General features: G+C 41.4%; 2 protein-coding genes across 6 annotated transcripts in view; one reads left to right on the top strand and one right to left on the bottom strand.

Annotated features, from left to right (window-relative positions):
* ADGRB3 (adhesion G protein-coupled receptor B3) overlaps positions 1–24,248 on the top strand; it is a 445,105-nt gene that overhangs the window by 182,583 nt on the left and 238,274 nt on the right. For all 5 annotated transcript variants that reach the window (XM_028722675.2, XM_028722676.2, XM_028722674.2 and 2 more), the window contains 3 exons: positions 1,351–1,452; positions 2,058–2,164; positions 15,130–15,324. In XM_028722675.2, coding sequence (XP_028578508.1) covers positions 1,351–1,452; positions 2,058–2,164; positions 15,130–15,324 — 404 coding nt within the window. The remainder of the gene's footprint in view (positions 1–1,350; positions 1,453–2,057; positions 2,165–15,129; positions 15,325–24,248) is intronic.
* Positions 19,581–22,319, bottom strand: LOC114593248 (dynein light chain roadblock-type 2-like). Its single transcript, XM_028721627.2, has 2 exons — positions 22,229–22,319; positions 19,581–19,883 (listed from the first exon to the last, which is right to left on the bottom strand). The coding sequence occupies exons 1-2, from the start codon at positions 22,317–22,319 to the stop codon at positions 19,594–19,596; spliced, it is 381 nt and encodes a 126-aa protein (XP_028577460.2). The 3' UTR covers positions 19,581–19,593.

The raw sequence follows: 24,248 nt of genomic DNA, 5'->3' as shown, positions 1-24,248 counted from the left end.
GCTGCAAGGATATGTTTGTCAAGGCACTAACTTGTTGCCACCGGGGGTCTTGCTCATTTCCATGAAATGTGTTTTGTTTGTAACCTCATGGTAAGAATCAAATTGTTTCAAGTAGACAGGGGTCGCCTCCAGGCTGTTACTGTTTTGTGGGAGGGATTCAGTCACATACTGGAAATGTAGACTTGCAGATTTAAAGCAGATTCAAGTGCTGCAGTGGAATAAAAAATAAATTCAACTTCAAAAAAAACTCAGACTTTTGTGGTTAGGAAAGTGACAGGGAAAAACACAAAAAACCCGCGTTACAACGATTGATAGGAAGAAATATAACCTCTGTGTAAGCAAATCAGGAGCAAATGAGGATGAATGCTTATTACCTTAGAACCACCTTGCAAGCACATCAGGATGAATACTCAATAAGCAGGTTTCGAAAGCACATCAAAAAGTGCAAGTAGATAAATAGGTACCGTGTGCTGCTCTGGTTCGCCAGAAGCGGCTTAGTCATGCTGGCCACATGACCCAGAAGCTGTACGCTGGCTCCCTCGGCCAATAAAGTGAGATGAGCGCCACAACCCCAGAGTCGGCCACTACTGGACCTAATGGTCAGGGGTCCCTTTACCTTTTATTGAGAAGCCAAATTACTTTCTCATATAAATATATGAACAGCAAAATAGTTGCCCAATGAACCTGTTGCAGAAGTAGGACTACACAACCATTCATGAGACACATACACAATAATGGATGTGGTGATTGAATGTTCAAAATATTGGGTTGGGCCCAGGTGTTCTGCTATTGTTGGTGGAGGGGGAAGGGGAGGTGAGAGATGCAGATACAAGAGTTGTTTACACTGCAGTCTTAATTTAGTATTAAACCAGTTTAATTGCCCTGCTTCCCCAAGACACCCTGAAGTGATGGTTGATGATGGTATGTTTGGATGGTGGCCTTCTCTTTGAGAGGTCCCTCTCACTCCCTCACAGAGCATTGGATAAAAACCTCAGGAGGGATAGCCACATTAGTCTGTTGCATCAACTGGCTCCAAAGCATGTGCCAGGAATGGGGAACTTTTTTTCATCTCAAACACCACATTCCCCCACAAAGAACTTTCCAGGGACTGCATACCAGTTGTGTAGGTGGAGACAAAGACACAAGTGGGCGGATCAATGCTACATTCCAGCCACACACACGTCACAGGCTTCTACACACACACACACACACACACACACACACACACACACACACACATACCTCCCTTCTATCCAAGAAAGTAAGAGACGTTATCATAATTGAAGGACACATTCGGGCATGTATGTTTGTCAAACACTCTATTCACGTTCCACATTTTTAAAATTACAGCACCTTATGAAATATGCCCTGAAGATTATTTGATATCGATGGTCTGGAAAAGGACCCCAGCAGGGGACCTCGCATTCAATCGGTGTCCTCTTAATGCTACAGGTACTTTTATTTTGTTTTGTTTTTAAATCCAGCATGCATGAGTATTATAAAATAAAAGGGGTTATAACTACGTATATGAGTATTACGAAATAAGAGGGGGTTGTAGCCAAGTGCATTATAAACAGAGTAGATCTACTGCAATTAATGAACTTAATTATGTCCATTAATTTCAATAGGTCTGCTTTGAATAAGAGCAACATTGGATTCAACCCACGTTTTTGAAATAAAAAACATAATGTTTCTGCGACTGACTTTTCATTGTTTTCCCCAAACCCTAACTAACCATCTAGATGAAATGTGTTAAGTTGCTATATTACACGCTTAGCAGCCATGTATTAAACAGTAATGACAGTAATTGATACAGCATATAGTAGAGCCAGCTTGCTGGAAATTATGGCACCCTCTTTTCAAATTAAAGAATGCTTTAAAGGTCAAGCATTGCAGAAAAACACACGAATGGGTGCTAATTCTTCCTTGCATGAAATTGTATTTGTGTGTGTGTGCCTGAAAAGAATATGGAATTATTCTGACTGGGCTTCTTTGGCTCTGACTGTTGTTTCTGTTCCATAAATGCCTTTCCTCTCTCTATTCTTTGTGACTCACAGGCACCACTAGCAGACGCTGCTCTCTCAGTCTTCATGGAGTGGCCTTCTGGGAACAACCTAGCTTTGCTAGATGCATATCAAATGAGTACAGACACTTGCAGCATTCAGTAGGTGCAAAGCCAGCTTTAGTACTTGCTCTATTTATTCCTTGCTAAAAACAAAAACATCGGCATTAATGGGATTAACTGTTTGCTCTCCTGTCAGATCTGCTGTTTTAAAGGACAGAAATGCTACTAAGGAGATGGGGAAAAAAGATAAAAATCAAATAGACTTAATTTATTTTCCTCCCACCTTTCTTTTTCTCTCTCTCTTTTTTTAACCACCGTCAGAGTTCCTGTAACTGTTAGAACATTGCAGAGTTTCTGGGTTTTTCATTACTCCCTTTATAAAATGTTTATAGGGACTGGAAGGCAAAGAACATATTTAGGTTTATTGGGAAACGTGACAGTGAATAAATTAGATTTACTGGAGCTACAGTGCAACATTTTATAACTCATTCAGCACTTTAATGCCATGCTCATAAATCAGTGACACTGATGGATCTTTCTTTGTTCAAATGTTGCTCTTCGGCTGGACACAACTACGATAGCACAAAATTACCATAGGAGATACACACACACACACACACACACACACACACACACAGCCCCCTACCTAAAGCAGTAGCTAGCTTCACATGTTGAAGTGCTGGGTGCTTTCCAAAAGTTAATTAAAAGCCTTATAAAAATAGCATGCAAATTAATTTCCCCTGATTTATAAATGACTATTTGGACTTGTTCCTTGCAAAGGTGGCATTAGTGCTTGTTGGTGCAAAAAAAAAAATCTATGGTGAGTAAACGTGCCCTTTAAATATCCCTGAAATATATTTTCTTGGCATATTTCTTTTTACCCTTCATATTTGTACTGTTTCATTAACAGAAAGGTGCCCATCCTGATATGTGTTGGTCCTTTTCTTCGCCTCCAATGCATGCACACAACCAGGGGCAGTGGCAGGGACTGGCATCACTGGGCAACTGCCAAAGCCCATTCACCAACAGGAGGGCAGCTGCCAATTTCTGGAGCTCTCTGGCCCTGATGCTGCTCTTTCTTGATGAGTGAGCAAATAAACAGCAACGGGTGGCGGGAGGTGAGGGAGAAAACAGCAGTCTTTCTTTGTTTCACCCTTTTGAGCATCCATGCAGACTGGGCTCAGAGGAAGGGGGCAAGCGAATCAGTAGTGGTCCAGAGGAAGGGGCTTGACTGAGAACAGCTTGCTCAGAGACCCCCCTGAAACTTGGAACTGACACTGTACACTGTAGTGATTTTACTTAATTTTACTTCTACGTTTTTGACTACAAAATGTAGACACTTTGCTGTTTCTTGTGAGAGCGTTAGCAGATGACAATTTTGTGTTTCTCTTCATTCAGTTCCCTTGGTGCTCAGGCAAGGGCTGTAATGGCATGCTACAGAATGATAGTGGAATTTGGACCACGATGTGGAAACTCCTACAGAAAAGATACATGGCTATGGAAACTGAAAGCTAGAGGGCCTAGTAGCTACAATGTGCCACCATCCCATGTTCTTCAGATGTTTATAGCCTCTTTAATATATTGCTCGTCACTACCTCATTCTCTGTCAAGAAATTATGTGTGTTTTGAGTTTCAGCCTTAATCAGATATGCTGTTTCTTAGAAGGAAATGAGGAGCATATTCACCAGCCCTGTGTCAGTTCAGTGGCTGACTAACCTGCAGGAGATGAATGGAGAATTAAATCCCATTTTGAATTCTCTGGGTATTAGGCATTTATCTATTTCCATTTAGGAAGGATTACAGGAGGAGGAGGAGGAGGGTTGTAATTATTATTAGTAGTAATAATGATGATACATCTTACAGTGTTTGTTTTCATTTTCATCCTACTGCAGCTTTCAAATGCAAAACTGTGGGATTTGTCTTCCAAGGCAATAAACATAGACAGATATTAGGCCTTTTGGGATGCAACGTTCCCAGCTTCTGGGAACAAGGCCAATTCCACGTGTTCCTCCTTCATTCCTCCCCTAACATGCCACCTTCAACATGGTTGTTCTGCTTTCTTTAAACCATGGTTTCCCACTATGGTGGACCTTAGATCTTGGTTTGATCCTGCTTTAAGAACCTGCTTAGTAAAGCCATCATTAAATTATAGTTCCCCATCCTGCAGTTAGATGTAATGGGAAACCATGGTTCAAAGAGGCCAGGTTCATAGCACCATAAAGAATAACTTGAGGGAAATGAGCAAGGCAATATGGGTGAAGGGAACACAGGGACCTGAGGCTCATTCCTGCCTTAATCAACTATGGCTTAGGACGCCAGGAATGTCGCATCCAAACTGGCCAATTTTGACCTAAAGTGATACACAATTAGAAAGAAAATGAACATATCTGTGAACTCTAGATAGTCTGGAAGGGCATACAACACTTATCTTCTTGGTCAAAGCTATATCTCAGCCTGACATATTGGGAGCCATGAAGGTAACTCTCTCATTCATATATATATATATATATATATATATATATATATATATATATATATGAGACTTCTGTGCTCCTTCAAGTTCATGCCATAATTTTGCTTTCACTCTTCCCTCACATTCTTGCAAATGCCGAGATGAAATGTAATTTGATCAAAAGAACTCTGAGGTGAATAATGATTTGCTTCAGCTGCAGCTCATTAGAGCTGATTTCAATTTTTTCCAAATTATATTACAAGGGCCGCATATCATCCAGTCTCTCTCTTCCTCAGCGAAATGAGTGTTCTGAAACCGGGAATGAAAGGCTTCCTCTTTCACAATTTATTCCTTCCCCAGACAGTTTATTAAAAAGGAGTCAGCCTAAAGTTATTATTATTATTATTTATTTTAAATGGATTTGAATTTGGAATGATGGTCATCCACTCTCTGCAAAGACTCGTTATTTTTACTACTGGCCTTTGTTCCAAAATCATCTCCTCTCCACTCCCTATATTGTGCTTAACCAAGGACCAACTTGTAAACTTGCAGTTGGCTAAATTCTCCTCTTAAGAAGCATCTGTAACCCTGTACCCCCTCCCTCTGGGGAGGGCTGTTGTTTGAACCCATTCTTTGTTTGCAAAAGGTCTCAGGGTCAATCCCTGATTTCACCAGGTAGGGTTCTGAAAGGCTACATAAAGGCTCCTTGGAGAGTTACTGCCAGTTGGTTTCATCAATATTGACCTAGATAAACCAGTGGTCTACCATGTTATACAGAAGCTTCCTGTGTTCTTATGTACTAAGACATTCCTCACCAACTGCTTCTTCTGACCTCTTCTGTGTTTTTATGAGTCACTTACAGATACATGTAAAGGGTAAAGTCTCCTCTGTTCAATACAGTTTTATTCTCTACTGGTGCCACACATATTTGCCATAACTACTACAATTGTCCCCTGACTGCACGTATATTTTTAGCAAAACCAGACTGCAATCAAAGGATGCACCCCCAATTCTTTTATATGAGAAAAGGGAAGAAATAAAAGCCATTTAATTTTTATTGAAAAGGGGACAATCACATGAGGTCTTCCTTGTATGCTCTAGAGTGCACCATAGTTTATCTAATTCCAGGAGAGTAACTGCCTTAGGCCTCATCTGCATTATACATTTACTAGCAGTGTCATACTATTTTAAACAGGTATGGCTTTTTCCAAAGAATCCTGGGAACTGTGGCTTGTTAAGGGTGCTGAGAGTTGTTAGAAGATCTCTCAAAGAGCTATAATTCTGAGTGGTTTAACAGTCATCCCCCTTTCCCAGAGAATTGTGGCTCTGTGAGGGGAATAGAGGTCTCCTAACAACTTCTAACACCCTTAACTACAGTTCCCAGGATTCTTTTGAAGAAGCCATAGCTGCTTAAAATAGTATGCTGCTACTCTCAATTTATAATGCAGATGATGCCCATTCTGCTAGAGGAAGCCCATTCAAGGATGCCTGCTAGCATTTCCACCCCAAAATCAGTTCTGGATGGTTGGGAAAAGCCCCATAATAGTGGGGGCAGGGAAGGGAGATCTTTCCATCTGGCAAGCAAAAATGGAACAATCTCCTCAGTGCTACATTTAAATCCACCCTTTGTTTCCTGTAGCAAAAACAAACAAAAAACCCCACACAAACCAATTGTGTTTTCAGGCCTAAAGTAGTTCTTGCTTCAATCAGTCTGTCATGCAGATAAACTACATTGGCTGGAAAGACCATGCATCTTATAAAGGCCTCTCTTTTGCTTTCCCTGCATTAATCATAACCAACCATTCATGGGAGACAGGCTCAACATCAATTTAACCTTCATGTATATAAACATCAAGGGACGCGGGTGGCGCTGTGGGTTAAACCACAGAGCCTAGGACTTGCCAATCAGAAGGTTGGCGGTTCGAATCCCCGTGATGGGGTGAGCTCCCATTGCTCGGTTCCTGCTCCTGCCAAACTAGCAGTTTGAAAGCACATCAAAGTGCAAGTAGATAAATAGGTACCGCTCCGGCGGGAAGATAAATGGCGTTTCCGTGCACTGCTCTGGTTCGCCAGAAGCGGCTTAGTCATGCTGACCCGGAAGCTGTACGCTGGCTCCTTCGGCCAATAAAGTGAGATGAGCGCTGCAACTCCAGTCGGTCACGACTGGACCTAATGGTCAGGGGTCCCTTTACCCTTTACCTATATAAACATCAAATTAGTCCTTTCCCATCATAAGGACTAGCAATACAGTGGTGCCTCGCAAGATGAAATTAATCCGTTCCGTGAGTCTCTTCGCCTTGCAGTTTTTTTGTCTTGCGAAGCACGGCTATTAGTGGCTTAGTGGCTTAGCGGCTATTAACGGCTTAGCGGATATTAACGGCTTAGCGGCTTTAAAAAAAAGGAAACAAACTCGCAAGAACTCGCAAGACGTTTCATCTTGCGAAGCAAGCCCATAGGGAAATTCGTCTTGCGGAACGACTCAAAAAACGGAAAACCCTTTCGTCTAGCGAGTTTTTTTGTCTTGCAAGGCATTCATCTTGCGGGGCACCACTGTATTTGTGGCAAGATTTTTTTGTTGGCAAGAGACTTGTGAAGCTTAAGCATTCAGCAAGCAGCAGCTTTAGCACATTAACACTTCCATATATTTAAACTCTTAATCTTATTGCTGTCTTTTGCTCTGCCAACAGCTCTTTAACTTAATGCAGGATCCTTGAAGAAATAGCTGCCCAAGCAAAGCATACCAAGTTTTATAAACAGGAAATCACCAAATGAGGGGGAAAATAAGGTGCACATCAAAAGAGCTGGAAAGAAAGGCCACCCCAGGAGTAGTCAGATTGCACAATCATACAAATAATGTAGACAAATTTGTATAATTTAATTTGGTTAGTGTGGTTCTGACTGCAAGATAGTTGAGTTGTGGTTGATTTGGAGTGGTTGCTCTGGTGAGAGAAAGGGGGATATGGGGGCCAAATGATGTATGATCTGGAGACAACTTTTTGTTTACCTCAGTGCAGCCCTAAGGACCTGTTAATTTGATCAGGAAGCTGTCCTAGAAGAGGGGAGGTTAACCTTCTCTCCTTCCCCCCATCCCCAGATGGACCCAGCAGCTGTTATTAGCTCTGCTCAGGGGGTGGGAATTCAAGGAACTATGCTAAACAGGTGTCCCCCATTTAGGTGGGGGTTAAGTGTAAGTGGGAAGCACTCTCTAAAAAGCATATAAATGCCCGTTTCCCCCTGCTCTCCAGCTCCTTCTCTCCAATCCAGACCAAAATATCTAGAGTTGAAGCACTGGGGCTGGCTGGAGGACACATAGGAAAGCAGTTGCACCAGCTGTTAGGCAGGGAGGCTGAGCAGCCTAAACAAAGCCCTGCTGCACTTTTGGGGGCCTCCTCTGTCCCCATTCACATCCTCTTTGGGCTCCAGGAAGGGCCTCCTCACGAGTCATGGGGACCCTCCAGCTCTCCTCCCACCATTTCCTGGTATGATTATATTTATTTATTTACTTCCCGGCACCACATGTATATGTGGTCATGCACAAGTTGATAGTGTGTAATTGGGTGGGGAGGAGCATGTACTCTCTAGGAAGCAGTTCCATTTGAGGAAGCATTGACTCCATCCTCCTCAAGCCGTACCTCCCTGATCAAAATAGCAGGCCCCTGTGGCTGCTTTGAAGCATAGAAAAGGACATCAGATCTCACCTTGGTTCAACTGTGTCATGTCTTGTTTGGCCCCAAGACATGAAGGAAACAAGCCACTGTCAACTCATTAAAACACTTACCATCTGATGCAGAACAAAACCTATTGGGGTTATTTTTATTTTTAGCATGGTTATGTGTTTCACAGAAAATGTGCCAAATTCACAAGTGTTGAATTCTTGCAGTAGCTGGAAAAGAAGAGTTGGGAGCACAACTAAGTGCACCACAGCTTCGCCAGTCCAGCACCTCACATGTCAGTTGATGAGGGAGAAGTGGATGTGGCACTGCTAAAATGGCCTTTCAGACCAAATGGAGAGGCCCAGATGGTCTAATTAGGCCCATGGGATGGAGGATCCCCACCACTGCTTTGCATGGCCATTCTGTGGACCAAGGTTACAAATACTTGTCTTGTACATGATTCAGGGAGAGGTGCTTCAAGGAGACTTATGCATAGGGTGTTTGCATCTGTTGTCCACACTTCCTGTTTGTTGTTAAAAAATACTATGCCTCACATGGCATAGTCATGGAAAATGCCATGGCAGCAAGTGTGCAATCGTCAAGGCAGTAGCTTGTCCCCTCATGTATGCTAAGTGTTCCGTTATCACAAAACAGCTATTCCTAATCCTGTGCTGCAGCAGTATTTATTTCCAGACTTCATCCTGCAATGGAAGACTTTAGAGGTCAAGAGTTAGCGCCCATGTACTAATGTTGTGTGTAATGAAAGGGACATAAAGAGATACAGGAGCGGAAGGAAATGCAGAGAGTTCATCCTCTGGCTTCTAAAAAGTTCACACCAAGGCAATTTTTTGCGGTGAAAAATTCTGCATAAATATAACTGCTTTATACTTCCTTTTCTTCCACATCTTTCCTTTGAAAGGTGTTCAAGAAAGCCTGCCTCAGGAGTTTGAGCATTTCCCAGATATGATAGATACACATTGTTCGGTTGTCAGATATTGGCCAGAGGACCAATATGCTGTGTTGCTAGGGTAGCCAGTTGAAGAAGGCATGGCTCCTGCACCTTTAATAGTTGTGTAGAGAGGGCATGTGAGCAGAAGCTGATTGTCATGCATGCTTCACCTGCTGAAATTGCCCCTTATATGGAACTATTAAGCTCATCTTTTTCACCTGGCCACCTTAGCTGTTGCAGAATCCCCCAAACCCAACAGGTTCCTAAATGCCTATCGTTATTCTGCTACAGAAACAGCTTAAACAGCATGTTTTGCACTGAATTCTGATTCCTGTGTATTTTTGAGGCTTTTAGACCACCTTCTGTCTTAAATGCAGGATGATGGTAAGTTTGATTGCACTGTGGTATCCTAATTTCCAGCACTAGATTTTGTTTGCAACTGTTTATCTTGCATGACACACACAACAAGTTGTTTTGAAGTGTGTGTTCTTTAGCCTTTTTCAAAAGGTTAATTCTTAAGAACTGTACTTTTATTTAGATACAGGATGAGTTGAAAGTACATCAGCTGTTCTATGCAGATGGGGGTGGGCGAGCTCAGTGGTGGTTCTTTATCAGAAGCGGCAAGAGGTAAAATGTGGGAAGGGATTATCACAGAAATGGGGTTGCAGGGAGTATGGAGCCAACTGACTGCATATTCTAGTTGCCACACATCACAGAGAAATGTTTGACTACCATTTCCACTGCTGTTAGCATCTTGTCATTTCAAGGGCATGGAGAAATTCAACAGCAAATAAACTTCAGTTATGTGAGGAGTCAAGACATAAAATAAGGGCAATTTCTACGTCTTGCCCTCTGCGGCCAGCACCTCAGCTTTTTCCTGTCACAAAAGGTAGCAATAAGATTTATTTCCTGCGAAACTGAGAGTACATCACCCAAATAACTATGAAAACAAGGAATGCAATAAATTAATCAAGCATCTATGCCATTTTATATTTTGTGGAAAGGAACAATTGGAAACAAAATCGTATATCTCCATGCCACAATGCCTTTTATGTAATAGTTCGGGAATTATGATTCTATTTTTGTAGCAGCCAATTAATGAATGACTTACGCAACAAGCCATGCATAGCTTTTTAAAACTATCACGTGGATGCTGAAGAGAAGAAATTGCTTGAATTTTGCATTTTTGTGCTTAAAGAAACAACAACCCTGTATTCACCTTCTGTCTTCAGTTCTGTACTCTATTAAGCTTTCTTTTCCCCCCATAGTGATTGTAACAAATAAGTATGGACACAATCCAGACATGTAGACAGGATTACCATAGGCTCAATAGAGCCCTGTTTTTATCCATCCTATATTGCCACCAACACAAAGCCACTGAGGGAATGAGGGTGCATGTGTGTGTCTTACATACCCCCACCCAGCTTTCCCCCTCACTGTTCTTTAGGGAACAATGAACTTGCTCTGAACAGATGAGAAAAGTATCAGTGGGAATATGGTGAATGTGTACAGACTTCCCATTCCCCAATATGGCCCATAATTCTGCCTGCATGAATATTCCTTTGCACACATAGGGAGAGTGGCAGGGGGAGGAACTCCTCCACACCCAGGTACTATATGCCTCTGGTGAACTGAACATGAACCGATAGAATTTTAATTCTCGGCCGTAATTTGAGAAACACTGCAGCACGACAAATGTAATTCATGTTTGCAAAACAAATATCTGTAGCCAGAGATACCAATATTGAGATGAAAACCAAGTGCCATGACACAGTGTCAAAAAACAGGGTTCATTTGAAGAACACTTGCTGTTTAAAACCCAAAATCTTAGTTCCCTGAATGAGAAGACCCATGCAATTTAACTGCTGGCTATAATATATCTGTCGCTCTGCGTGTGCATGCACGTGTCACAAGCTTTTCTGAGACCTCATTCTCCTTTCCTTTGATTTTTCCCCCCTCTTGTCAATTTACATTACGTAAAAGCAGAACACAAAATCATAAAGACATGCCCCATGGTTAAGCACCACCAGCAGCCAAATTGTTCACACAGCATTCCAGTGTCAGCTGGTTTAATCGGTGACAATTGCAGTATTTAGAGAAAAGAATGAATGCTATAAAGCAAACATGGGGAGAATTTTAAGAATGAAACTATTTCCAGGGCTGTATCTACTACATTTGCTCTATCTGTCCTCGCTTTCTGATGAATGTTGTACCTCTTAGTGCTACAAATCCTATGCGCTTCAATTCTTCTGCTTCATATATATTTATTTTGTACTTTTTTTCAAAAATTACCTTCGCAAGGTGAAGACTTGAGAAAATGCACAACAAAAATAGTAAGAACATATATGTACATATATGTAAAAATCACAAAACCTAAGGAAGTTATGCAGCAGCAGCTAGTGGTTTCACCCAAAGTAGGCCGATTTTTGAAACTATTCACATGAATAATTCTATACCAAACACAATAGAGAAATAAATTTTGTAATAATTCTACTACATGCAAAAAAGATCGTTCATTTCATAGAATTATAAAATTGTATAGTTGGACGGGAGCCCAAGGGTCATCTATTCCAACCCCCTGCAATGCAAGAATCTCAACTAAAGCATCCATGACAGATGGACAGATTTTCTTACCACATACCTGGCCATGCTTCATTGTTTTCCTCTATTGTTGAATTGTTGGAACACTCTGTTAGTTTTGTTTGTTATACATTTAATAAAATATATTTTAAAAATCCTACTACATACAACAAAAATTATATAACAAATACCGCTCAAAGGTTTGCAGACCCACTGAAATTAAAGTAAGGTCCATTCATTTAAATGGGTTCACTCTGTGTAAGTAGAATGACTGTTGACCACAGCCCCATAGGGTGCGATCCTGTGACCCCTGGGAGGATGACATAGGAGCCATCGGATGCACCAGAGCTTCTGCTCTGGTGTGGGTGGGTGGGTGTGGTTGTGGGGGGGGGAGGAAAGGGGGAGAATCAATGTTGGATCCCTGCCATTTTGGCAACTTTCTCAACCCTGACCCAGCCAGGGAGCCCTGACATTGTTGATGTAATTTTAATCTGTTTTATTATTTTAACTTTTGTATGTTTTCAAGTATGATTTTGAGTTTTTTCCTCAACTAAGTGATGTTTGATTTTTATGTAATGAATAATTAAATTATTTAACCTGAAGTACCCACATCAAATTACTAATGAACCCATAACATCCATATCAATCTGCAAAGGTTGCAAAGTAAGTATAGTTACATCATTCACAATCCTTGTGATATTTCCTTTCAGCCTTACTGATCCACATTGGTTTTTAGTAGCTATAGTGACTGGAAAATAAGTAGCTGTACACTGCGCTTTTGGTTTCCAACTTTCACTATGTACTGTGTTTCAGCAAAAATTAGGGCACTCTGGATCGCAGATCAATGTCCACTAACTAATGAAAGCCAATTTTCAATATGCACATCTATTGTGAGGCAGCAGCTAAAGTACCACTTTAACAGCTCCTTTATTCCACCATCTCGTGGCTCATAAACTGCATCTTAATAAGCCTGCATGTAAGTGCACTAAAAGATGACCTTCACATAGGAAGAATAGCACTGTCGACCAGAGCAACTTTCTTCAGCAATGTAAGCTTTGTTTTCCCCTGCCATGTTGCTTTGTGACTTACACATTAACCTGATAACTGCAAGAAGTTGAGTTATATTCAGAATCTCAGTCAAAATATATATCAAGTAGCAACTTCTCCTTTCTGTAGTTTGGAACACAACACACATTTGTCTCACTTTACAGGTCAGAGACCCAAAGGGAAGCCATCCATCTGAGCCCAGCTTATTCTTACCAAATCATTCTAATAGTACCTTCAATCTAAAGCAGGGGTGGCTAACTTACAGATCTCCAGATGTTGTCCTAGCCAATGATCAGGAATGTTGGGAGCTGTCGTCCAGCAACATCTAGAGCAACACAAGTTCCCCAGCTGTGATCTAAAGACCACTTTATGGAATGATATTGTAGTATATGGAGTATGTGAAGAATGTTTAATTTGCCATGAATATACAGCCTGGCTGATAAGTGTAACAGCTGTTCAACTGATAAACTTGCAGCAGACACTCTTGTCACAGTTGATCACAAAATAAAACACACAGGGCAGGATTCAACTCATGAAGACTTCCACTTACACAATGCAGTTTCATCCCATGCCCCTGTGCCCCCTGAAATTGACTCGGGGAGGGGATCAGGAGAGCTCCCAGAACGGGGTGGGAGGGAGAGGTGATAGTTCCATCTGACAAGCTAAAACGCCTGCACTGATGGAACAATCAGAAGAGTGCCGTGTTGAATTCCTCCTCTGGTTTCAAGTTCATTTCCATGCCAGATTTGAACAGATTATGCACTGCTTATGCAACTCGCTATGGTCAGAGCCTACAGACAGACAAACATAGAGCTCAATACTGTATAGCAATATGGAAGGATTTTTGCAAGAACCTATTTTCATAGGCAAAAAAATATTGGCATTTGTCTTAAGTATTTACAAAACCGGTTAGGGAGAGATGGCAGTCCCCACGAGCTTGTTCTTCATCTTGCCTCTCCCTGGGCCCATTTGAGCATTCTTCCTCAAGTAAAGTATTGGGACCCTTTCTTGATAGTTGTAAGGAGGGATAAAAAAGAAGTTGAAGGTGGTTGTTTAAAAAGTGATGACTGCCATTTTTTTCTTTATGGAGGCTATTGTTGCATGCATCTCTCTGAAGCCATTTATCTTTTATCATTTGCTCTTTAGGAGGGCATCTTTCACTTTTCATTTTTACCTATTTTACAAAAAGTAATATGCTGGCTTTGTAACATCCCCCTGCTGCATGCTGTAATATATCTATTGACTTGGCTTAAGGGGCAGCTGAAACTAATGAATTTGCACCAACTGGCAGCTAAGGAGAAAAGTATAATAGACTTAATAGACTTTATAAATTCTGCATATGCATATAGTGATTCATAGATTTTGTCTTTCCATGGGAACTGGTTCCCTTTGTTCTCAATGTTTACCTATGTCAGGCTTTCACAACTGGATGACTAGGTATTTGCTTTGTATAGTTTTTAAACACTTCTGTCTCTTCTGCAACTATTTTAAACTGCTTTTATTATATTTGGTACATTGCCTTGGGACATACATGTAAGGCAAGTAATAAAGACTACAAAAAATACTACAAATAATACATATAAGATGTCAGGCAACATCAGCCACCAAACCCAAACCCATACCCTGAAGTAGCTTCCTTTTGTATTCTTCAAATGGATTAGGCCACACAATCCAAACAAACAGGAGAACAAGGAAAGAAGAAGCATATGAATGTCACTCGGAGACTGACAGGAATGGGATTTTACATCCTACAAAACCATGGGTGCAAATTAGAGTTTATTATGCCAAAATAAATTTCAACAAGCTTGGAACCTATTGGTTGCTCATCTTTAGGGATAAATTGCTCCAAAACATAGTGAGCCTGAAACAGCCACATTCTATTGTGATACTGTTTTCAGAGAGACACTCTTATCTCTAAGGCATCAAAATACAAAGGAACCTATAAATCAAGGTTTTGCCAGTGACTTGAATAGAATGTAGATTGCTCTCATAAAGTGGTTATTTATGTAGTCTGGCAATGTAATGTGTCTGAAGTTCTCATACAAAAAAAAGTATATGAATGCTAAGTATAATGACTGCAGCTGTGTGGCTTTTTGGGGGTTTTTTGTGTTTTTTTAATAACATGCCTCCAGATTCTCCAACTCAGTAGTTTACTCTGGCCCAGCATATTTCTTTGTGGAAAAATTAAGAAGTAGCTCTCTTATTTCCCCCTAAATGTGTTTCATGACATCCTATGTAAAATTGACATCATGGCTAAGCTGTAAATTATTCCCGTTTCTTTAGAATATCCTCATAGCAATCTCTCAAGTTCATTTGGTGGTGAGTCTGGGACTATTTAGTAAAGTAGGTTCTAATATTTATCACACTGTTTTAACTTTCACAGATTAAAGAACATCTTGCAAAAGGACAGAGGACACTGGCAGGTGAAGGAATGTCCCAGGTGACGAAGACCCTTCTGGATTTAACTCAGAGGAAGAATTTTTATGCCGGGGATCTCTTGGTTTCTGTGGAAATTCTCAGAAATGTTACAGATACATTTAAAAGAGCAAGCTACATTCCAGCTTCTGATGGGGTCCAGGTAAGCGAAACTAGTAGTAGAGCATAGCTAAGTTGCCATAGCTAAGTAAGTAGAATGTTCTTGGCATCTCCAGTTAAAATGATCTCTGGTAAGGAGAGCAGCTGCCCGAGACCTTAGAGAGCTACTTCCACTGAGAGGACCAAACACTGGACTAGAATCATAGAATCATAGAATCATAGAGTTGGAAGAAACCACAAGGGCCATCGAGTCCAACCCCCTGCCAAGCAGGAAACACCATCAGAGCACTCCTGACATATGGTTGTCAAGCCTCTGCTTAAAGACCTCCAAAGAAGGAGACTCCACCACACTCCTTGGCAGCAAATTCCACTGTCGAACAGCTCTTACTGTCAGGAAGTTCTTCCTAATGTTTAGGTGGAATCTTCTTTCTTGTAGTTTGGATCCATTGCTCCGTGTCCGCTTCTCTGGAGCAGCAGAAAACAACCTTTCTCCCTCCTCTATGTGACATCCTTTTATATATTTGAACATGGCTATCATATCACCCCTTAACCTCCTCTTCTCCAGGCTAAACATGCCCAGCTCCCTTAGCCGTTCCTCATAAGGCATCGTTTCCAGGCCTTTGACCATTTTGGTTGCCCTCCTCTGGACACGTTCCAGTTTGTCAGTGTCCTTCTTGAACTGTGGTGCCCAGAACTGGACACAGTACTCCAGGTGAGGTCTGACCAGAGCAGAATACAGTGGCACTAGGAGAAGACTAGATCTCTCTTCTCCAATATGGTACCCTCCATCTGTTGTGGACTACAGCTCCCATCTGCCCCAGATAGCATGACCAGTGCAGGAGAGGAGAGTAGGAGAGCTCAGCTTTGGCAGTTACGTGAAATCTGTTTCTGCATTCCACATTCTGTTTTTACATTCACTATGTAGTGAATGGCCACTAGGATTAAAGGCACGACAGTTTTCATTATTGCTGGCATGTAATATTTGATAGGAAATTGATGCTCTGTAATTGGCATACCTGCCTTCAATACAGACTCGATTGGTTGCAAAGCCAGCACAATTAATTGTTTTGTCACACTGAGCTATGAGATAGCTGGAAGTGCACCACCTCCTGAACATATGTGCTGATTCAGAAAGTCTTTGTATCAGGCATTTAGGCTGCAGCAAAAGCAAAAGCAAACATAACAATGGCAACATTGTTAATTTGACACCGTATATCCTATCTGATAAAGCCACATCCTAATTAGTGTTAAAAGAGAAGACAACAAAGGCTGCTTTAACTCAACTCTACAGTCAGACCCAGACAGAGAGGATAGTAGTTTTGCTCATCCTTAAAATAAAATTTAAAAACCCACTGTGGGCAGCATGAGAAGAATTTAAGATAAGCCCCAAAGCTTCTCTTTTTCCAACGTTCTGTTTCCTGCAGTGGCCAATGAGATGCCAGTGGGAAGCTCACAAACAGGCACATGAAGGCAATAGCCTTCTCACACTGTTCTTCTCTGGTGACTGGTATTCAGAGGCGCGCTGCCTCTGATCTTGCCGGTGGCGCAAAACCATCCTGAATAGTAGCCACCGAGAGCCATTTCTTGTATATATTTAGCTAATCACAATAGACATAATCTTTCTTAAGCACACCTCCTGTATCAAAACCTAAAGCAGAATATTAAGTAGTAAGAATGGCCATGAACACTAGTGTCTGGTGGTCCCAGATATAACCAAAAGGCACATGAGACCACCAACTTGCTGAAATTAAGCAGGTCTGGATCTAGTCAATGTGTGCATGGGTGATTGCTTGGGAACCATATGTACACTGCCTTGGGTCTCATGATGGAAGAAAGGGAGGGTATTAATTTAAGGGAATAAATAAATAAAATGACCATCCATTAAGCTTTTCAGAATGGATCCTGCAACTGTCTGCTAGGACAATAAATTATTTTAATTAGATGATAGCAGTGTGACTTTAATTGAAGTCTATGAGAGGAAAGAACTTCATGCAGGCTAATAACTTTGCATATATGGACTGCATTTTTCTGGGCTTCCTGTACCAAACTTTTCCTTTAAAAAAAACCCCACAGAAATTTGCATGTCCATCCAGCACAGAATTGACATTATTCTGACCATTTCCTGTAGTTTTAGATTTCATCTTGAACTACTGTCATTAAGAGTTTACAGCTTTTTAAGTAAGTAAGAAAGCACCCCCCCCTCAATACCTCCTTGATGCAACCTTTCTTTCTACAATGGCAAAGAAATTACACTGCAGGGGCAAATACAGATGTGCTGGTTTATTTACGCATGGCTGGATGCAGGATTGCATGTTCTTTACCCACAACTCCTCAAACCCTGCCTGAAGACAGCTGATATCTTGATGCTGACCTTCTTGATAAACCCAGGATCTGAAACCATACAAATATGAACACATTTGCAGTGGTGTTTCTGCAGCACCCTACTGTATCCCAAAGTCAAATGTTGAGCATGCATTTAACACTGGCCCACACTTGTGGTTTGTTTTTGTTTTTCTGACAAAGAATCTTAGAGTTGGAAGGGATCCTGGGGGTCATCTAGTCCAACCCCTGCAATGCAGGAATCTGCACCCAGCCTGTTTAAAAACCTCCAAAGAAGGAGAGTCCACCACCTCTTGTGGGAGTCTGTTCCACTGCTGAACAGCTCTTACTGTCAGAAAGTTTTTCAAAATGTTTAGTTGGAATCTCCTTTCTTGCAACTTGAAGACTTTGGTCCGAGTCCTACCCTCCAGAGCAGGAGAAAACAAGCATGCTCCCTCCTCCATGTGACAGCCCTTAAGATATTTGAAGATGGCTATCATATCTCTTCTCAGTCTCCTCTTTTCCAGGCTAAACATACCCAGCTCCTTCAAGCGCTCCTCATAAGGCTTAGTTTCCAGGCCCTCGATCATCTTGGTTGCCCTGCTCTGCACCCATCCCAGCTTGTCAACATCCTTCTTAAATTGTGGTGCCCAGAATTGGACACAGTATTCCAAGTGTGGTCTGACTAAGGCAGAATAGAGTGGTTCTATTACTTCCCTTGATCTGGACACTATACTTCTGTTGATGCAGCCTAGAATAGCATTACCTATTCATGTGTCTCAGCTTGCTAAGCACCTATACTTGAGGCATAAACTGAAAAAAGAGACAGAAAACAGATGTTGCTGTAAATTGACTCTGGCTGTAGGATGTTTCCATCATCTGCTGCAGAACTTTCATTAAGGATTCATGGAAAAGTGAAGAGTTAAAGTCAACCAGGTTGCTTAGGCTCTTACCCTGCTTTTTAAAAAAATGCCTCAAATGTTCATAGAAACACAGCAGCCTAGATTTTAAGTTCCCATGAGCTGAACTCTGCTCACATTCTTGCATATGGGGAGGGGGGGGAGAGCACTTTTTTTTTTTTTTTGCAATTATCTGTTCCATCTTGTAGCCCCTATACAGTGTGGGGTGGCAGCACAGGGGCAAGAAAAAGGTCAGGGGGTCTTTTTCAGCCAGAACTCGCTAGAACTCAGTTCCAGCACCTCTCAGGTGGGTTCCATTGCCATTATAAAGAGAACAAGGGAGGCGTTCATGGTGAGTTCCGGCACCTCTTTTTCTAGAAAAATAGCACTGAGAAAAGTGCAATGAAAATCCTCTTTCCCACTTCCACATGCAGAAAGTGCATATGAACAGAAGGGAAGCTTAAGATTGAAGCCAGAGTTAGTTAGTTAGTTAGTTAGTTAGTTAGTTAGTTAGTTAGTTAGTTAGTTAGTTTCCAGTATATATATTTTCCATCATTTGTTATGAAAGTAATCACAATATTCATAATAGAATAATATTTATGAGAATGTGAAATCAACAGTAAAATAATGACACAAATATGCGAATCTAAAACAATTACCTTTGATCAAACAACAAATAATCATCACAGGCCATTTTCATACTTCAGAAGGCCTAGCAGAATAAGAATCTTGTCAGCTGGTGATGAAAATTAGCTAACATAGTTAACATTAGCTAACATAGGTGCCAACCTAATCTCAGGAGGAAATGTGTGCTGTTAATCAAAGTTGTTGCTTTAATTCTAAACCTTTCTCTCGCTTTAAAAATTCTACACATGCTTTAAGCATTTACATTAATTGTCCTTTAAGCAGTTAGACACACTTTTATTAATTCAGTTACAAATACAATGCATTTGCACACACAAGAGATTTTAGCTTGCAAACTTCCTGACAAGTTACTGGAAACGTTTCTTAGTGGTATGTTATGCCTTTATATATCTGTAGTAAATGTTATTTTAAAATTGTAGCACATTTCTCATAAAATTGGTGTGGATGGTCTATTCACGAGGATTTTGGATAACAATCAGAAGATATTCCTTATCAGGGGCAACCATGATTTCATGGTTCTTTGATCTAATCCCGAGAAAGGTTAGATCAGTCTGGGGATCGATATCTCTCACTGTGCTTTTTGCTTTCATCATGAGTTGATGAAGGAGACCAGCATATTGTACTGTAGTTGAGTTGTCAAGAGTGGTTCTGATTGGGATGCCTTCTGCATTTACGACAATAGTTCCAATAACTCCTTTATGTGACTGGATCCTCTTTAAAGTTTCTTCTACCTCTGCCACTGCTCAGCTGGGAAGGCTCAAAGGCCTCCATTTTTTAAATATCTTGAGAGTTGTACCAAACGTCTGAGTGCCCAAGCAATGCCTGAAATTGATTTGAATAAATATCTGCTAAATATTTAATTGAAGTCACAAAGCATTTGCTTTGTACCAGTCTAGTTTGTCTTAATTCTTTGCAAACAATTATAATGTATTATTAAAACATGTTGCAACTCGGGTGTTAAAAAGGAGCAACCTGAGTGGTCCACCAGCTTTTCAGGCCTGAAATTTGAGAAAGTGTCATGAAGAGAATAAAATGGTGGCCTTGATAAGTGTGGCTAGTCAAAATTTGCAGCCACAACTCAATACCTATTTTCATAGATAGTATGGTGAGGCTGAAAGAGAAGACACGTACCCAAAAAACCGAGTACAAGATAGAGTTTGGATCTGAGACCCAAATACCAAGCCACATATTTGACTCCACATAGCATCCCAAAGCATCAGTCTAGCAGAAAGCAAAATGCTAAAGCTGAGAGATAACACACCTATTGTCCACCTCTTCTCACCCCACCACACACCACTTCCTAACTTCATCTGCCCCAACTGCCTTTCTTTCTAAAGTTTCAATCCTCTGCATAGTTGCATCAGAGTAAGTCCCATTGTATTCCGTGGAATTCCCCCCCCCCCCCGAATAGACCTTCACAGGATTGCGGTCCATCCCATCTCACTCTTTATTTCTCTTTATCCAGACCCACCAGGAAACAAGTTTTCCTTGCTTCTCTTTTGATTCTTCCTTTGACTCATCCACTCTCTTCCTGTCAACCCTGCTCAACAAAGAGCTGGAGTAAAAATGTATGAGCCTAGTGGCGCCATCCAGTGTTCCCCTGGATGGCTTTTGGCAGAATCAGATTCTCTAAGCTGGAATCTAGCCCAGAATTCATCAGATTCCAGCATATCTCTTTAGAAACAGGCCCCAGAACAACTGCTATGTTTCTAGTATGTCCTGCAATGCACATTGATTACATCATGACATTAAGTTGATTCATAACACTTTGCAGTCTTTGGATATGTGCAAGGAGTTCATGAAGCTTTTTTTAATATATATACATGAAGCATGCTAAGTATTTAAGTATCTCACCATAGGGAAGGTGAACTATGTCAGCAATGGCACACATAAATGTTTGTGGGCCATGGCAGGTCTTGCATGTGTGTGGTGAGGTTGCATATTTGAGGTCCAGAGATGTTGGCATTGCATGTACCAAAGTCTCTGAAGTAGCATGCACATCAGTGATGGTGTCAGGCCTTGACATGGCACAAACTTCCACAAAGGTAATCATAATAATAATAAATTTCTATTTATACCCCACCCTTCCCGGTTTAAAAACCGGGCTCAGGGCGGCTAACAGCAAATATAAAACATTGATTAAAATGTGACTTTAAAACAGCATAAAACAGCATAGAATACAACATAAAATGAGCATTAATATCAATAAAATTCAAAAATTCAGGGGTCATTTTTTGGGGGGTACCCCAGTCAGTAGACATCGAATGATCACCAGGGCTAACTGGCCAAGCTGGTCCTACTAGGGCCAGCAAGGATGTGTGTGAATAAGAATTTAAATGTGGGGTCCCAGAAAGGGTTTCTTCATAGAAGAGGAAAGGGAAAAGGAAATAGAGGATCAGGCTAATTCAAATTGTAGGCCAGGTGGAAGGCCCTGCGGAAGGAGATCAAGTCTGGTACAAGGACTGGTAAAGTCAAAATACAAAAGCCCACTAAACTCTTAACAATTTGCACTTTACTGAAAAAATCTTTCAGATCCATTCTGACTTGTTTGCTGTAGTTGATACAGGCCCAGTAGAGGTAACTTTGGCCCCAGCTTTTCCAGTGATAATGGATTCTTTCCCATTTGTACAACCCAAGAATGTGAAGGGATCCTTGGAGAGCTACCACGTGTGTGCTAGATCGTTACCCTTCCTGTCTCATTAAATAGGCCACTGGGGAACTGGCCAAGGAGGTAAAGGGAATGGTCAGTGCCTCCTTACAGCAAGTCAGGATCCTAGTATGCCTGAAGGAGGCAGTGTTAAGACCTCTATTGAAAAATCCTTCCCTGAATCCCACCATATTGGATAATTATCAGCAGTTTCCAGCACTGCATTTCTGGGCTAGGTTACTAGAGCATGTGGTGAAGTCCCATCTCCAGGGGTTTCGAGATGAGATGGATTATCTAGATCCATTTCACTCTAGTTTCAAGCCTGGTTGTGGGACAGAAGAGTCTTTGGTCACCTAGGTGGACGACTTGCACCAGGAATTGGACAAGGGGTGTGTGTCCCTATTGGATCTGCTGGACCTTTCAGCGGCTTTCATTACCATCACCCACAGTATGCTCTCCATCTGATTCTTGAGCTCTCCTGAGGCCTATAAGCAAATCCACAATGGATTTCTCCCATGTAGACTGCATGCAAACATTCAAGTGGAAATATCCAGAGGAGGGACAGGCAAGCCTAGTGGAATAATTCCACTGTCCACCCATGAATAGTGCCTACCCACAAAGAATATTATTCAGGAAGGGCCTCTCATTTAGTACCATGAGTGCCCTAAAAAGGTAAAGGGACCCCTGACCATTAGGTCCAGTCATGGCTGACTCTGGGGTTGCAGCGCTCATATCACTTTGTTGGCTGAGGGAGCCAGCGTACAGCTTCTGGGTCATGTGGCCAGCATGACTAAGCCGCTTCTGGCGAACCAGAGCAGCGCACGGAAACGCCGTTTACCTTCCCGCAGGAGTGGTACCTATTTATCTACTTGCACTTTGACGTGCTTTTGAACTGCTAGGTTGGCAGGAGCAGGGACCAAGCAATGGGAGCTCACCCCGTTGCGAGGATTCGAACCGCCGACCTTCTGATTGGCAAGTCCTAGGCTCTGTGGTTTAACCCGAAACACCACCCGCGTCCCTAGGTGCTGCAAAATTCTTAATAAGAGAGAAAACAACACCAGCATTTCAAAATATGGGGGGGGTGGAGAACAATAAATGTACCACTAATTCTGTTTTTAGAGCTTGTTGGCTTAAAATCACATTGCTTTTTAGATGTTTTGCATTGTGCTAATAAGACATTTAAAGCTAAATTAAAATCAATAAGGCTCTCTGGACATTTTTAACATGAAAGCCTTTCCTTGTGGCCTTTAATTAACCTTTTAGAAGTATGGACACATTTAGGGGATGTCTGTGTTAGCCTTGTAATCTTTTATGCTTCCAGAGGTGTTGAGAAGGGAATAATTATAGAAATGAAGTTATCTCTTTAGGGAGGAATATTGTAGGTTAAGCTCCTTCTCATCTCATATTCACACTCTGTTTTATAATGGGCTATATATTACTGCTGTTCCAGTGATGCAGTGTAGGATATTAGAGGGGTGTGTTACATATTTGCTGGCAAATATATTGGGGATCTGATTCATCAGATCCCCAATGTAAATTAAATAAAGAGTTCCCCCACTGCCTTGATATTGAAGACTGGATCAAGTCTTTAGAATTGTCTTTCCCGTTTCTAATTAGTCAGTGTAGTAATTTTTGCACTTGTGAATTTTCTAATTAAGGGTTTATTCACATTATGATGCCACTTAATGGCTTTCCAGCAATTTCGGAGAAGGGCTTTAACTCAGTTGTGGAGCACATGCAGGGCACACAGAATGTCACAGGTTCAGTCCCTGGCATCTCCAGGTATGGCTGATAATGGTCCCCTGCCTGAAATCAGTGTACACAGTACCAAGCTAAATGGAACAATGGTTTGGCATGATATACAGCAACTCCCTATAGTCTATGTTCAGGAAAGGCCTCTTTGTTACCTGTTTTAAATCACCCTATAGCCCAAATTCAACCAACATTCAAAATAAGTTATGAAGACAGGTGTTTGATATGAAATGTAATGGTAGTATATTAATAGACAATCCACAGTGTGTGGTGTGTCAGTTGCAGAAATAGGCAAGGTGAACACCACAATGTACTTAGAGATTTTGTTATTAAAGTTTTGGCAACAATTGGTTTAGCTGCCATGTTGCTATGAATATATATAATTAATGGAATTAACATTTACAAACATTAAGTATGTTTAGACGTAACTGCGGTGCAGAACTGGTTTTTTGAGTAGTTTTATGTGTCTTCTGTAGAAGTAGGGTACTACAGTGGTACCTCGGGTTACATATGCTTCAGGTTACATACGCTTCAGGTTATAGACTCCGCTAACCCAGAAATAGTGCTTCAGGTTAAGAACTTTGCTTCAGGATAAGAACAGAAATCGGGCTCCAGTGGCGTGGCGTCAGCAGGAGGCCCCATTAGCTAAAGTGGTGCTTCAGGTTAAGAACAGTTTCAGGTTAAGAACGGACCTCCGGAACGAAT

The sequence above is a fragment of the Podarcis muralis genome, chromosome 3 (genome assembly GCF_964188315.1).
Source record: "Podarcis muralis chromosome 3, rPodMur119.hap1.1, whole genome shotgun sequence".
In the NCBI taxonomy this organism is placed as follows: Eukaryota; Metazoa; Chordata; class Lepidosauria; order Squamata; family Lacertidae; genus Podarcis; species Podarcis muralis.
Note: the sequence above shows the minus strand (reverse complement) of the source record. Positions and strands in the feature narration are given on the sequence as shown.